Below are 16,829 nucleotides of genomic sequence, written 5' to 3'. Positions count from 1 at the left end.
TAATATCATGAATGCAGTAGAGAGGTAGCGGTAATGAGAATTATTCAACAAGACGATGCTTTCTCTTCACAAGGTATGTTTTTAATGTTTTCCACTCTGATCAGGAATTATTTTGATAAATCTTACAACTACCAAAATATTTGGATGTTGGAATTTTGGAATGTTGGAATGTTTTAGAATCCCCCACCTCTCCCTTCCCCCTTTTACCCTTCCCAACACAATCATCTTTACATTGTCTGAGCAAAATTTTTTTAAAATGTTAAGATAATTACTATAAAATAATATTTTATATCCTTTCTTAAACAATTAAGCTAAGAATACATAGAAGGTATATACAATTAATGATTTTCAAAATTTCCTGACTAAGAAAAAGAAAAAAATAATTAAATAAATACAAGTAATAATGTGTACTATTAAGAGGCAGCCACATATAGTGGATAGAAAACTTTCTCATCTTTCACAATTCAGTTGTCCTCTAAATATCTCTGGCCAAATTCCTGAAGCTATACATTTCAGAGTTTTTGCTAATCTGCACTAATAAAAGGGGTTTCTTCACATAGAAGCTCCAAAAAGAAATAAGATTCCTGGTACAAACAAAAAAACAAAACAAAACAAAACAAAACAAAACAAAACAAAACAAAACAAAACAAAGGTGAAGAAAATAAGAAAGTCTAAGATTGTTTTCTTTTTTTTTTTTTTAGTGAGGCAATTGGGGTTAAGTGACTTGCCCAGGGTCACACAGCTAGTAAGTGTTAAGTGTCTGAGGCCGGATTTGAACTCAGGTACTTCTGACTCCAGGGCCAATGCTCTGTCCACTGCACCACCTAGCCGCACCTAAGATTGTTTTCTTAAGCCTTTAATCTAGAATTCTTTAACAAATACGTTTTAGCTATTCTAATGGTAAATTCATTAAGAAACATCTCCGAAAATATGATTCAATGACACCAGAAGAAACTAAGTTAAACCAATCATTACCTTCATAGGCATAAAATTGTGTTGTAATTTAGCTGGTAAACATATGAACTTCATTATCCTTCAATAAATAATTTGTTTCATGGTCTGTGTTGATGCTCCCTCCATTCGTTCAAATTGTAGCTCATTCAGGCTTTATCAACCTGCATGATTCTTTTATGTGTGATAATCTCAGCAGAAAATCTTGTTGTTCATTCATTTAAATCACATCTGACTCTCTGTGACCCCATTTGGGTTTTGTTTTGTTTTGTTTTTTGACAAAGATACTAGAGTGGTATGTCATTTCCTTCTTCAGCTCATTTTACAAATGAAGAAAGTGAGGCAAACAGGGTTAAGTGACTTGAACATGGTAACACAGCTAGTAAGTTGCTGAAGCCACATTTGAATTCAGGTCTTCTTCATTACAGACACAGCACTCTATTCATTACACCTTCTGGTTGCTACCATAGGAGACATACCCAGCATCATAGAGGTCTTCCTTTATTTCTTTTAACTTTCCATGGGCAACAACATATTGCTAATTTTACATGACTAACCTAGCTTCTTTTTTTCCTACAGTTTTTTTTTCCCTACAGTTACCTCTAGGGTCTGTTTTGCGGTGAGCGAATATTTTGGAAACGATTTAATCTATATAAATAATTTTATTTTTTAGTTTTCCGTTTCTATTTGAAAATAATAAACATTTCTATTTAAAGTTATTAAAAATAAACATTTTATCTAAAGTTTGGAGTTCTAAATTTTACCCCTCCTTCCCAGCCTCCCTTCCTTACCCCCTCTCTGAGGCAGTAAGCAATCAGATATAGGTTATACATGTGCAACTATGTAAAACATTACCATATTAGTTATTTTGTATAAGAAAACCTAAATAAAAGCAAAAAATGGGGGCAGCTAGGTGGCGCAGTGGATAGAGCATTGGCCCTGGAGTCAGAAGTACCTGAGTTCAAATCCGGCCTCAGACACTTAACACTTACTAGCTGTGTGACCCTGGGCAAGTCACTTAACCCCAATTGCCTCACTAAAAAAAAAAAAAAAAAAAAAAAAGCAAAAAATGAAAACAAAAAATAGCATGCTTCAGTCTGTGTTCATTTAATATCAGTTCTTTCTCTACAAGTGGATACCATGCTTCATCATTAGTCCTTTGGGATTGCCTTGGATCATTGTATTGCTGAGAATAGTTAAGTCATTCACAGTTCTTCATGGAACAATATTGTAGCATCTTTTAAAAAATTAAATCCTATTTTATAATCTACATATATTCCCTCCTACCACCCCACCTATAAGCTTCTTTTCTAAAGTTACATTTTTTCACAAAAATGAAATAGCTGCCCTCAGGGATCTTGCAGGCTAATGGAGAAAACAACATATATATATATATATATATATATATATGTAAACATGATATCTAAAATAGATACAAAATAATCTTAGAGGGAAAGGTAGTAACTGCTGGAGAAACTAGGAAAGACCAGGTAGTACAAGTAGAGGTTAGCAGTGATAACGTTTCTGGCTTAGGGGACAGCCAATGAACAAGAAGGAAGATGGAAGATGGATTGTATTGTGTGAAGAACAGCATTTCTAGAAATAGCTTAGTAATGTGACTAAGATGGAACTGCAAAGTAAAATGCAGTGGCACAGAACCTAAGCCATCTATCACCTAGTACACCTTGTGCCATTTTAGTACTTTGGAATTGCTATGTCATTTACCTCTTGTACCACAGTTTCTTACCACTTTTCTGGGAATAGATATTAAACCACAATTTATCTTCATAGCTACCTCCCATCTGAGGCTCTCCTGGGTTTCTACTCCACAAAATAAGATGCCCCTCCCATGATAAGCTAATGACTTCAGTTCTTATCACTGGGCTGTTGACTCTGTTTTCTGTACTCAATAATTTCCCACCTCCTTCAGCTTCCTCTGTTGTTCTTGCTGTTTGCCCTTCCTTCTTGAAGACATAAGGAGGTAATATCTGGACTTAGAATGAATTGGATTTAAGTGAGGGAGGGCTGTGCAAGGACAACAACCTTACTCTTTTTGCCAGAGCCTTCTGGGTCCAGTAGCAAGATAAGCATCAGAACAACTGGATATAGCCCAGTTGTGACTTGCAGTGAATTAGATCTAAGTGATGGAGGGCTTTGCAAAGTCACCCACCTCATTCTTTCCTCCAGAACCTTCTGGGTCCAATGGTAAGATATGCACCAGGACAAATAGACATAGATAGCCCTGGATGGTTAAGGCAACTGGGGTTAAGTGACTTGCCCAGAGTCATACAGCTAGTAAGTATCTGAGGTGAGATTTGAACTCAGGTCCTCCTGACTTCAGGGCCACTGCTCTATCCACTGTACTACCTAGCTTGTTCTACCCTCAGAGGGGAGGGCTGGAGGGTAGAGTACTAAAAAACACCCAAAGATGTCCTAAATAGAGAACTTTTAGGAATGTGACCAATTCTTGCCTCTCCTGCAAATAATCAGTAGTATTATGGAAGCTCCTTGAGGGCAGGAACAGTCTTTTTTTTTCTTATTTGGATCCCCAGCTGTCAGTATGCACTTAATAATAACAACATGATAGTAATAAAAATAATGTGCCAATCAGATGATTAAGATATTGTCAGAACTCCTTTATTTTCCTTAAGAGCTATATGAAAACCTGGCCTAACATATTAAAAATCTTTTGGCAAGATGTGCAAGAAGTAAAAATCCTGAGGACAATAAAGACATACCAGTCTTGAAGGAGACCTTGAGCCATCTGGGAATTATGGGTCCTTCCAGGAGACTTCCCCCTGAGCTATTTGGTGGTTTATGGTCTTTGCGGAGGCATCCTTATAGGCTAGAGAATCCTTGTCTCACCTCCCCAACTTTTTTGAGCCATTTGTAGTTTCGTGAACCTTACAAGACACCTCCAGTTTCACATCCCCTAATCACATTGTTTGTTTTCAAGGTTTGAACTATCAGGCTGATTTGTGTTGTGCAAATGGAAGAACATCCTGTTGCAAACCAGGAAGCAGGGAATTAATCAGACACCAGACCTGACAGACATAGCAATGGAACCATGAATCTTAATTGTCCAAGGACTGTGACTTTACTGCTTAAATAAGTGCCTTTTTAAAGTCAGCTAGTCTCTCTGAGAAACTCCCATACATGTATGTGCACAGCTTTTGCTAAGTGGAATTAATAATAAAATGAGTGCTTGCTTTACTGACTATCCTTCACTCTGTTTCATGGGGCTTTGCCTGGGTTTTGATTCCCTCCCTCAATTGGTATCACAAAGGATACAGTTTGTTTTTGTTTTTGTTTTTTTTTTCTGGGCAGTGTGGGTTAAGTGACTTACCCAGGGTCATACAGCTAGTAAGTGTCAAGTGTCTGAGGCCAGATTTGAACCCAGTTCCTCCTGAATCCAGGGCCAGTGCCTTATCCACTGTGCCACCTAGCTGCCCCCAGGATATAGTCTTTTGACTTCTCCTCCCTCTGGTTTGTGGGGAACTTTGGGTTTCTCACTCTGGTTCATGGGGCACTGTGTGGTTTTTTTTGGACATCCCTCACTCTGGTTTGAGAAGGACATAGTTTTTTACTTTTCCTCACTCTGGTTTGTGGGTTACCGTGTGGACAGTCCTCTTTTTAACACTATACATAGCACATTTGTCCCCAGCCCCTCATTAGAGAGAGAGGGGGGGGGAGGGAGCACCCCATATATGTGGAGGGAGGGAGAGACACAAGATTCGAGGATATGTGGGGGTCATGAAACCTAGAGGAAGAAAATGTTAGGGAGGGGAGGCATATGAAGGATAGAAAGGGACACAGACAAGAGAAGACTGGCAACACTGGGGAACAGGGACAAACATGTGGGACCTGAGCATGGACACTTGATGAGTGGGTAGAGAAGGGCAAAGATTTCCTCTCCAAGTGCCAGAGGTGTAAAGCCAAACCCCCAACCAGCACCCCACTCTCCCCTCTAGTCTTTTCTTCTGAATTAATTATATGAATATAAATTAATTAAATTAATATAAAAAAGAAAATGAAAAATACCTCTTCCCTTCAGGGAGCTTACATTTAACTGCTTGCAGTTCAATTATATGATAATGTTAGAATTGGTCAGGATGCACTATATTCTTCTAACCACCAAGGTGGAATTGACCTACAATGACTTAGTCCACAAGTAGCTGTCTTAAGTAACAGTTTATCTGGGTTGTCTTCATTCCACCCCCACACACCCCCCTCCTGCCATTTTGCAGTTTCAGATGAAACTATCAGTATGCTCTACGTGGAAACATGGTTAGACAATTGATAGCAACGAAGCACACGATTCAGTAATTTCAAATGCATATGAAAACCCTGAGGTAAGATAGTGGCTCTAAAGGATGAAAGAATTTTGAGAACAGCAGCTGACAGAGCAACTTAGAATGGCAGAATGTAAGGGAAAAGATCAGAAGGGCTGTGATGCACACCACCAGAGGCCTGTAGCATTCAAAGTGAAGGGGGGATTTGAGAGGATATGAAATTCTCTGGAAAGATGAGAAAAGAAGCTGGAATTAAGAAGGGCACCAGAGTTCTCCATCGCTTGATAGTTCTCTGCAGCAGTCAAACTATCATGTCTCTTCCCTGAAACTTTTAAGTTGCTTGGATTGTGAAAAGGGAAGTTAATGTTAACTTATGACATAAGTCAGTGAATTCAAACATATTTTGGTAATACAGAAGTGTTTATGTTTCATATATTTCCCCCAAAATGTGGAAATCCATAATAACAATATTACCAACAGTGGCAACATAGAGTGCTGGTCCTGGTGTCAGGAAGATGTGTTCTAATCTGACCCCAGGTAATTAATAGCTGTGTGACCCTGTGCAAGTCACTTAACCTCTGTCAGCCTCAATTTACTCACCTATAAAATGAGCAAAACAATAACATATATCTTTCTGGTATATTGAGAAGATTGAATGGTATAATATTTATAAATCTCTTTACAAACTTTAAAATGCTATATGAATTATAAATGTTATCTATTCTTACTATTGTTATTGCTTTGAGATATGTATGGAAGAAATATGATGCATTAATATATCCCTTATATATTCTGTAAGAGAGTCTGTATTCTGTCTTGTGCCTGGATGGGTCACTGCAAAAATGACACTGAAAACAAACTGTTTTAAGTCTATATGAGGTGATAGCATTTAGGGGCACCTGCAAAAATAATTCAGGGCAACAGGAAACACAGAACTTTACCCTCTGGGAGTTAATATTTTATTGGTTGGGTTTAAGTTAATTGCCAATTTAAGACAAACTACTTTAAGGTAACATAATCCTACTGTCCGATTAAAGGATGCATGAGGAAAGACCTAAAGACTTAGAAGAAAGAAAGATACTTAGGAGACATCAGAGAGAAGAACAGAAACAGAATTTTGTGAAACCTTTTGGTGGAAGTTTATTGTGATGTCATTGGACTTGGGGAAGGATCAAGAGAGGCTTTGCCATGCCGTTTTTCCTCTACCTCTCTTACCTTATCTTCAAAGTCCTTTTTGAGCACTTCTATGCCCTGAGGCCAATTCATATTTTTCTTGGAATCTTTGAATGTAGGAACTTTGACTTTGTTATCTTCTTCTGAGGGTGTATTTTGATCTTTCTTGTCACCAAATAAACTTTCCAGTGTCCACATTTTTTTCTGTCTGCTCATTTTGCCAGCCTATTTCTTGACATTTAACTCCTTCTTAAAGTGGGGCACTGCTTCCATGGCAAACTTCTGTCCCAAGCTTCAGGGGGGCCCAGGTGGTACAATTTAAGGAGAGGGAGTTTCGCCAAAGTTCTGTTACCCAAGCCTTTTCATTCCCCTCTTGCCAACATGCCGAAGTATCTCAAGTGTGAGAAAGAAGTTTATTTTGCTGAAGGGGTGACATGCTTGGGGAAGGACTGGCATCGCCCCTGCCTGAAATGTGAAAAATGTGGAAAGACACTGACATCAGGAGGCCACGCAGAGCATGAAGGAAAGCCCTATCGTAACCATCCCTGCTATGCAGCCATGTTTGGGCCCAATGGCTTTGGAAGAGGATGAACTGAAAGTCATACCTTCAAGTAAACCCAGGTACCAGCTCACCCCTGCCAAGTTTGCCCAAGTTCTGGGAAGCCTCCTTGTTTGTGCTGTTTCCCTTGAATCTACAGGCAAATGTCAGCTGGACTTGACTCCTTGTAATCAGTCATGTCCCCAATAAACCCTAAACACACACTGAAAAAAAAAATAATTTAAAGAGAGGAATGTTCTACACTACCCTTACCTTTGCCCTGGTCTGTAAGTAACCACTGGCCTGCTTGCTCTTTAGCCTGGGAACAGAATTCTGTTTTGCTGTGGTTGCAAGGTTGGATGTGCCTGTGCCCCTCCCCAACCTGGGCCACCACTCCAGACTGCGAAGAGTTCTGCAACAGTGTAAGAAGGGACCCTTGAAATCTCCCCCTGGGGAACCACTCCACCCCCTCACCAGTCCAGGAGCTGAGTTCCAAAAGTAGCTGCTGCCTCAGCTGATTCCAAGGCTCCAGAGGCCCGATTCTCTGGGTCTGGGTCTCTTTCTACATGTTACATCCCGGATCTGCACTCCATTCTCACCTGGGTACAACAGACTTGCCTGCCAAACTTCTAAAACATCTTGGCTGGAAAATGATCTTACCTTGTCATTTTGTTGGTTCTGCTGCTCCAGGAATTGTCTTACGACATTATTTGAAGAGATTTGGAGGGATTTGGGGAAGAACTCTGAGGAGTTGCTGCCTGTCCCTCCTTGCCATTCCAATAACCTCAGTTTTTTTTTTTTAATTTTTTTTTTTTTTTTTTACGGGGCAATGGGGTTAAGTGACTTGCCCAGGGTCACACAGCTAGTAAGTGTCAAGTGCCTGAGGCCGGATTTGAACTCAGGAACTCCTGAATCCAGGGCCAGTGCTTTATCCACTGTGCCACCTAGCCACCCCAACTTCAGTTTTAATATCCTGACTTTATAGAATTCTTTGGTGTTATTAACCTTTTTTGTGCCATGAACCTCCATGGCAATCCGGTTAAACCTATGGACTCCTTCTCATAATCTCAAAATAATCCTTTTAAATGCATGAAATAAAATATATAGGATTACAAAATAAACCAATTATATTGAAAGAAAGGTCTTTTTCATTTTTTTTTTGGTTGTTTTCTCCCCGACAAAACCTGATTATAAAATAGCCTTGACTGAGAACATTGCAAGTAATACTCAACGCATTTCCTGTAAAGTTGTCTAATTTAATTTCAGAGACTATATTCTTTATTTACATAGGCATTGTCCTAGGTTTCAAAGCTAGAAAACCTAAACCACATGTAATAAAAGTTAAAGAGCCAAAAAGATCCAAAAAGAAAATATGTTTTCTGTATTACTGATACCCTAGCACAAGTGTTAAGTGATAGTGAAGCGAGTTTTGTAAAACTTTGAATGATGTATCAGCATAATATTTCTGTAAGACAGAAATTTTTTAACTTTTTTTTGTTTAACGAAAAAATTCAGAAATATGCACATTTTCAGAATATTTTCCCCTATGCTAACACTGAATGAAGGACCAGATGTTGTTAGGCAACTACATTGTCTATAGCCACTTCTGGGTCATAAGTCAAAGGCAGAGAGGAGAACTTTCAATCAAGAGGGAGAGGGCGGGCTAAGGGACAACTATTTTTCAATTCCATTGTCTAATCACACTTCTGGGTCATAGTTCAAAGGAGGAGGGGAGAGGAGGGGAGCATTTATTGGTCAAGAAGGAGTGGAAGCCAATAGGGGCAGTATCACTTCTGGTTCCTAGGGAGGAGGGCCCCTGAAGATTTCCTCTTATGGTTACAAGACATCATGGGCTCTTCATACGTAAAGACTAGAGTGCAGAACAAAAGAGCAAAGAACACACCTTTCCCCAGATCACACTATCTTGTGAGTACCATTAACTTCCAAAACCCCAGAAACAATTCTGAAAACAGCAGTGCTAAAAATAATCTGAAGCTTGAAACTGTGCTCCTTCCAACCCCCATGGCAAGGACAGAGCCCAAAATTAACATAAAGTTTCAAATCAAGAAATAGGTAGGAAAAAAGTAATAACAACCAAAAAAAGGAAGATGACTATAAAAATTAACATAATGTAACATAAAATGACACAACATCATAACATAACATAGCAACATAATAAAGGGAAGATCAAGATTCAAACTCAGAAGCTAACAAAACATTAAAGAAAAATGGGAACTGGAGACAAGCCTAACAAGTGTTCCTGAAAGAACTAAACAAAGATTTTGATTTTCAAATTTCAATTTCGATTTTCAAAATCAAATAAGGTTGGCATAGGAAACTTCTAACTGCTATAATAATTATAAAGATCTTAGAAGATAAATTTGTAATGATCCCATAGAGAAAGACAAATAGTTTAACTATATGGAGTCCATAATGATTTCTCTTTCATGATATCATGGAAGTAGATATTAGAATAGATTAATAACCAGAATCTGACAATATGTTGTTTACAAAAAATACATTTGAAACAGTGAGGCATATTCACAGAATGAAAATAAGAGGCTGGAGAAGCAGCTAGGTGATGCAGTGGATAGAACATTTGCCCTGAATTTGGAAGGACCTATTCAAATCTCACACATTTGTCTTAAAATATCTGGGGCCATCTCTAGTTCTCCTAATAATATACCTCTCCACTATACCCAGATGGCTCTGGAGGAGAGTGTGAGGCTGATGACTTGCACAGTACATCCTCACTTGAATCTGTTTTATTTCAAATCTTGACAATAGTCACGGTCCTCTTCATGAATGAAGGACAAACAACAAAAACAAAAAGGCAGGGTAACAAAAATTAATTCATACATTCAATAAAGGGCTGTGGAACCATAGATTAAAAATTAATTGGTATCAAAAAAAAGGAGCGGCAGCTATGTGGTGCAGTGGATAGAGCACTGGCCCTGGAATCAGGAGGACTTGAGTTCAAATCTGGCCTCAGACACTTAACACTTACTAGCTGTGTGAACCTGGGCAAGTCACTTAACACCAATTGCCTCATCAAAAAAAAAATGAATTGGGAACTGAATAATCTAATTCTAAAGAATGAGTAGGTTAAAGAACAAATCATAGAATCGATCACTTATTTCATTTAAAAGTATAACAGCAATGAGGAAACATTCCAAAATGTGTGGGATGCAGCCAAAGTAGCACTTAGGAGATATTTATATTTCTAAATGCATGCATCAATAAAAGAAACAAAGAGATAAATGAACTGAGCATGCAAGTAAAAATTTAAAAAAACTATAAAAAAGAATAAATTTTAAATCTCTAATAAACCAAAATCAAAATCCTGACAATCAAAGGAGAGGTTAATAAAAATGAAAGTAAAAAACAAATTGAACTAGTAAAGAAAGCTGGGAGCTGATAGTATGAAAAAATGAAATAAATAAATAATTAGTTAAATTGACAAAAAAAGTGAAGAAATCAAAATTACTAATATGAAAAATGCAAAGGGTGAATTCATCACAAGTGATGATGAAATTAAGAAAATGATTAGGATTTATTTTGCCCATTTATATGCAAGTCAAACTGACAATCTAAGTGAAATAAATGTACATTTCCAAAAAATATAGACTGCCCAGATTAACAGAAGATGAAATAAAAGACTTAAATGACCCTATCTTAGAAAAGGAAATTAAATAAGCCATAAATGAGCTCAATTCCAAGTATGGGGTGAATCTATAAGTGAATTCTACCAAACAGTTAAGGAACAATTAATCCCAATACTATATAAAGTACTTGAAAAATCTAGTTGAAATAATTACCTTCAGAAAAGTTGCAGGATATAAAATAAACCCAGATAAATCATTAGCCTTCCTATATATTATCAAGAAAATGCAGCAAGAAGACATAGAAAGAGAAATTTAATTTAAAATAACTGAAGACAATATGAAATACTTGGGAATCTACCTGCCAAGATAAACACATTTACAAAATACTTTTCACACAACTAAAGACAAATGTAAACAATAGGAGAAACATTAATTGCTCATGGTTAGGCTGAGGCAATATAACAAAAATGACAGTTCAAATTAAGTTAATCTGCTTACTTACTGTCATACCAATCAAACTACAAATTATGTTAAAGAGCTAGAAAGAATAGTAATAACATTCATCTTGAAGAAAATAATATACATAATATTAATGGAATTAATGAAACAAATGTTATGGAAGGCACCCTAAAAGTTCCAAGTTCCAGATTTCACACTATATTACAAAGCATTCATCATCAAAAAATCTGGTACTAGTTAAAAATAGTGTTGGATCAATGGAATCAATTAGGTATACATTACTCAATAGTAAATAACCATAGCAATTTAGTATTTGATAAATGCAAAGATCCAATCTTTTGGGATAACAACTAAATTTGACAAAAAATACTGGAAAAATTAGAAAGTCCTTTGGTAGAAATGCAGCATAGACCAGAATCTCACACTACATTCTCAGATAAGGTCAAAATGGATAAATAATTTAGACGTTAAAGGTGATATCAAAAGTGAATTAACAGACCACTAAAAAATGTACCTGTCAGATCTGTGAATAAGGGGAGAGTTTATGGTCAAACAATAGGTAGAGAGCATTATTGGAAGTAAAAAAAAGATAACTTTAATTATGAAATTTTAAAAGTTTTTAGACAAGCAAAGTATGCTGCTAAAATTAGAAAGATAACAGGAAACTGGCAAAAACTTTACTGCAAGTTTCTCTGATTAATGCCTTATTTCTAAATTATATAAGAAACTGAATTAATTTTATAAAAATAAAAGTCACTCTTTAGTTGATAAATTGTCAAAGGATATGAACAGTTTTCAGAAGAAGAAAAGCTATCAATAGCCACAGGAAAAATGCTTTACATCACTACTGCTTAGAAAAATTAAAAAAAAAAATCTGAGTTACATCATTAGATAGGCTAATATGACAGAATTGGAAAATGATAAATGGATATGAAAAACAGGGACATTGATGCCCTGTATGTGGAATTGTGAATTGATCCAACCATTCCAGAGAACAATTTGTAATTATGCCTAAAGGATTTTAGAATTGCATAGCTTCTTTGACCTAGCAAGACAGACTAGGCTTATATCCCAAGGAGAAATAAAAGGGGATTTGGGTTTGGGAGGAAGGATCTATTTGGACAAAAATATTTATTGCAGTTCTTTTTGTGGTGGGAAAGAATTAGAAATTGAAGAGATTCCCATTAATTCAGGAATGATTAAACATTTTGTTGTATGGGATTGTAATTGAACACTATTGTACAATAAGAAAAAATGAGTAGGATGGCTTCAGAAAAATCTGGGAAGACTTCTATGGACTGATACAAAGTGAAGTAAATTGCACCATAAGAACATTGTACAGTAACTAGGATACTGAAAGGAGAAGCAACTTTGAAAGTTTTAGCTACTCTGATCAAGACAATGATCTAAGACAATTCCAAAGGACACATGATGAAAAAAAAAATACTTTCCACCCCTAGAGAGGCAGAATGAAGCACACATAATTTTTTTTGTTTTTTGGTTAGGCAATGAGGGTTAAGTGACTTGCCCAAGGTCACACAGCTAGTAAGTGTCAAGTGTCTGAGGCCATATTTGAACTCAGGTCCTCCTGACTCCAGGGCTGGTGCTCTATCCACTGCACCACCTAGCTGCCCCCACATATAATTTTTAAAAAACTTTTATTGTCTTGTTTTGTTTTGGTTTTCTTTAGCAACATGGCTAATATGGAAATATGTTTTCAATGACTCAATGTGTATAATCAATGTTAGTGTCATTTTTATTTTCTTCTCAGGAGGGCAGGAGGAAGAATTTGGAACTCAAAATTTAAAAAAATTGATTCTTAAAAATGTCTACATCTAATTGGAAAATATTTAACAAGGTAAATAAATATAATTTTAGAAAGTCCTCTGATTCTAAGAATGTACTATTTTCCAGTGTACCACACAAGAGATTAAAAATTAAAGATGTATGGAAAATGATATGGACTAAAATAAACATTTTTCAAATGGAATGATCAATGATTCTGACAATAAACATTAAATGATTTCTAAAATGACATAGTGCCCTGATAGAAGTGTTATGATATGTTTTCTTTTTGCTCACCCTTTCTAAGAATCTTTCCTTCTGTTTGCCTCCCAGCGAAACAATGACTTACATCTCGTATTCCCCTTTCTGAGAGGGGACCCAAAATTATCTTTCCATTCAGACCATTATGCCAACTTCTTCCTCCCCAGTGGCATTGTACTTTCCAGGCTCATTCTATAATAAACATTATCTAAGTTCCAATGGAGACAAATAGTAAAGGAGCAAATATATATGGAATGTAACTGGGATAGGAAAAACTGTAGAACAAGAGTATTGGGGTTGCTTAGTCATTAAATAAGAACTTACTTATGTCTAATTATATGCTAGACACTGTAGTAAGTACTACAGATACAAAGAAAAAAAATTAAATAACCCCTGGCCTCAAGGAACTTACATTGTAATGAAGGAGACAACATCTATACATACAAGTATATGTGATATATAGATATATCTATACATATATACATATATGTGTGTGTTTGTGTGTATACACATATATGTACATATGTATATACATATATTGTATATAGATGTGTGCTTATAATGAATACAAGGTGGCAATATGAATGAGGCCACTAACAGCAAAGGAGAGCAGGAAAGATAATTAAGGTGAACTTTGAAGAAAACCAAGAATACCAAGGGTCAGGAGAATGTCCCTGGCATGAGGAATATAAGTGCAAAGGTCTAGTAAATCCTCCCACTCTCTGCCATGGAGGACCCAGCTATAGAATTACAGTATCTAAAATTTGGAAGGAACATCATAGGTAAATTAGTCTAAACCATATCAGTTAAATAATCAACTCTCAAATATCCCCAGTAAGTAACATCAAGATCAGTGTGGAATATTGAAAGAAATGTTAGGTTTAGGGGCAGCTAGGTGGCACAGTGGATAGAGCACCGGCCCTGGATTCAGGAGGACCTGAGTTCAAATTTGGCCTCAGACACTTAATACTTACTAGCTGTGTTACCCTGGGCAAGTCACTTAACCCCAATTGCCTCACCAAAAAAGAGAGAGAGAGAGAGAGAGAGAGAAATGTTAGGTTTAGAATCAGATTTAAATTTTATCTTTATTTCTTACTTAGTTTTGTGACCTTAGGCAAATCACTTAAACTCTTTGGGCCTCACTTTTATGATCTATATAATGAGAGTTGGACTAGATAATTTATAAAATCCCTTCCAGCTCAACCTATAAGCATAATAAATAAACTTCACAGGATTCATGTACAGAAAATATTTTGGCTAGCAGAAAAAAATATTCCAATAAGGCAGCCAAAGATTCCTGCTTTGATGCACAGTTTGGACTAAATTTCTTACCACCTTTTGAGATTTTACAATTCTTTGATATAATGCAAAGAAATAAATAAAAAAGGGGAAAGAATTTGGCCATTAATTGGTCTATAAAATGAAAGTACATAGATATAGTGGATTGGTTTATTTTTAATTCATTTTTTATTCTTGGGTAGTTTATCCATGCATTGACAGTTTATATAGAGTATTGTGTTCATTCTGGGATGACATTTGAAGAAGGACATTGTTAAACTGGAAGGCATTTGGAAGAAGATAAACATGATAATGAGGGGACCTTGGGATCATCTCTCATGAGGGTAAGTTGAAGTAACTAGAAATAAAATTTTAGACTTAAGAAGAGAAAACTTTCTGCATGCTAGCTGTCTTCATGCATTTTAAGCACTCTCATATAGGGAAAAATAATTATACTTATTTTGCTTGGCCCCAGAGGGTATCATTAGGAATAAAGTACAGCTATTGCAAAGAGGCAGGCTTGGGATATATATATATATATTAACCTTATTATTTTGAGCTACTAAGTATTTGAATGGACTGCCTCAATTCCAGGGACTTATCTCTCACTGGGTATCTCCAAGCTTAAGCCAATTGTCTAATTTCTGGTGCTATTATATTGGTATGGTTATGCCTGATAGAGATTTTGAAAATGAATGTAGGATAAAAGGATAGTATCTGAAAATATGATTTACTTTTCTGAGCTCTGTCTTAAAATATAGGACTTATGTTCTCTTGGCAAAGAAAGGTGTTTCCCTAACAAGGAATTATAGATAGATAGGTAGATAGATAGATAGATAGATAGACTATAGATACAGATACAGTTACAGATAGATACAGATACAGATAGAGACAGAGAGAGATAGGGAAAGGGATATGGATTTGGATATGGATATGGATAAAGATATGGATTTAGAGATAGATAGATAGATTTCCTTGATAGGTAAACTCCATATATACATATATGTGTGTGTGCATGTATGTATATGTGGATATATTTACATATACATATATGTGTATATAGACACATATATGTGTGTGTATATATGTAAATGTAGTCAAGATAAATTTAAACTAAAAAATGGAGAGATGATAAAACTATTCTGTCAAGACAAAAAACTAGATATGTCCTAAGAAATTGATATGGATATACAGGAAACTCATCAACCAATATTAATTAAATAGTAGATCAATAGATGGATAAAAAGTAAAAACAAAGGCAGGTAACAGAGGGTAAATATCAAATTGTGATATCAACTTATAATAATGTCAGGAATAATAATGCTAAGAATGATTTAAGCCTGGTTTTAGTTGTTATTCAGTCATTTTCAGTCATGTTTGAACTTTTGTGACCCCATTTGGATTTTTCTTGGCAAAAACACTGGATCAGTTTGCCATTTTCTTCTCCAGTGGATCCAATTTGTCAGGAAGGCAAAGATTTAGTAACTTGCTCAGAGTCACATAGCTAGAAAGTGTCTGAGGCTGGATTTTAACTCAGATCTTCTTGAGTCCATGCCAGGTGCCCTGTCCACTGAGCCACCAGATACTTCTAAACCCAGGCAAGGAAAAAATAATAATAATTTTATTAGTTGTAATGAAAAAAGTGGGAGATTCAAAGAAGGACTATATCAGTGCTCAGAATAGAAGCAATATTAAACACCGATAGTTATATGAATGACTTGAATCAAGTCATAGAAGTTGTGACTATGAAAATTGAAAATGACATGTTATTTGATGGGTGGTGAATATATTGAAAGACAGAGTCAGAATTCAGAAATGATCATAATTGTCTAGAATAGAGATTTTTAAACTCTTAACCATAGAATACATGTGTATGTGTGGACATACATGCTCACATATGGTTGTCCACTATGCTTCCAGCCTGAGTAAGTAAAAAGACTCAGTTGAAATAGAAAGAGAGAAAGACAGACAGATGGACAGAGAGAGAGAGAGAGGAGGATGAAAAAGGAATGAAGGAATAAAAGGAAGGAGTAAACAATAGAACTTTGGGTCCTCAAGTAAAGAAAAAAGTCTGGACTCTCGAGATGTGAGGAGCTCAAAGTTCACAGGGTGCATACTACAGAAGTAAAGCCACACCCATCTCCCATTTCCTATCTATACAACCACATAAAAAACCCTACTGAAAGTGTACACACACACATACACACACACACACACACACACACACACACACACACACGCACGCACGCACATGGAACCATCTGAAAACTCTCAGTGCAGATGAGATGACTGAACTTCCAGGGCTCAACTGATAGATTGTATTTTGGTGACAAGTGAGGGCCCATCATTAGTAAAAACCTACAAGAAATCACCTTACCTGAAGCTCACAAGCTCAATGAGAAAGGCCCCAGGACCCTCAATTTTTCATGAGCAGTCAAAGAGAGTTGTGTCCTCTCATACCTATTTGACCTGTGGTCCCCCAGGACT

General features: G+C 36.4%; 2 protein-coding genes across 5 annotated transcripts in view; both read left to right on the top strand.

Annotated features, from left to right (window-relative positions):
- The window catches only part of KHDRBS2 (KH RNA binding domain containing, signal transduction associated 2), an 840,272-nt gene that overhangs the window by 375,842 nt on the left and 447,601 nt on the right, over positions 1-16,829 (top strand). The gene's annotated exons all lie outside the window — the stretch shown is intronic.
- On the top strand, positions 6,798-7,015 carry LOC122725307 (cysteine-rich protein 1-like). Its single transcript, XM_043962347.1, has one exon. The coding sequence runs from the start codon at positions 6,798-6,800 to the stop codon at positions 7,005-7,007; it is 210 nt and encodes a 69-aa protein (XP_043818282.1). The 3' UTR covers positions 7,008-7,015.

The sequence above is a fragment of the Dromiciops gliroides genome, chromosome 4, assembly GCF_019393635.1.
Source record: "Dromiciops gliroides isolate mDroGli1 chromosome 4, mDroGli1.pri, whole genome shotgun sequence".
NCBI lineage: Eukaryota > Metazoa > Chordata > Mammalia > Microbiotheria > Microbiotheriidae > Dromiciops > Dromiciops gliroides.
The sequence above is the reverse complement of the archived record's forward strand: the minus strand, read 5'-3'. Positions and strand labels throughout refer to the sequence as shown.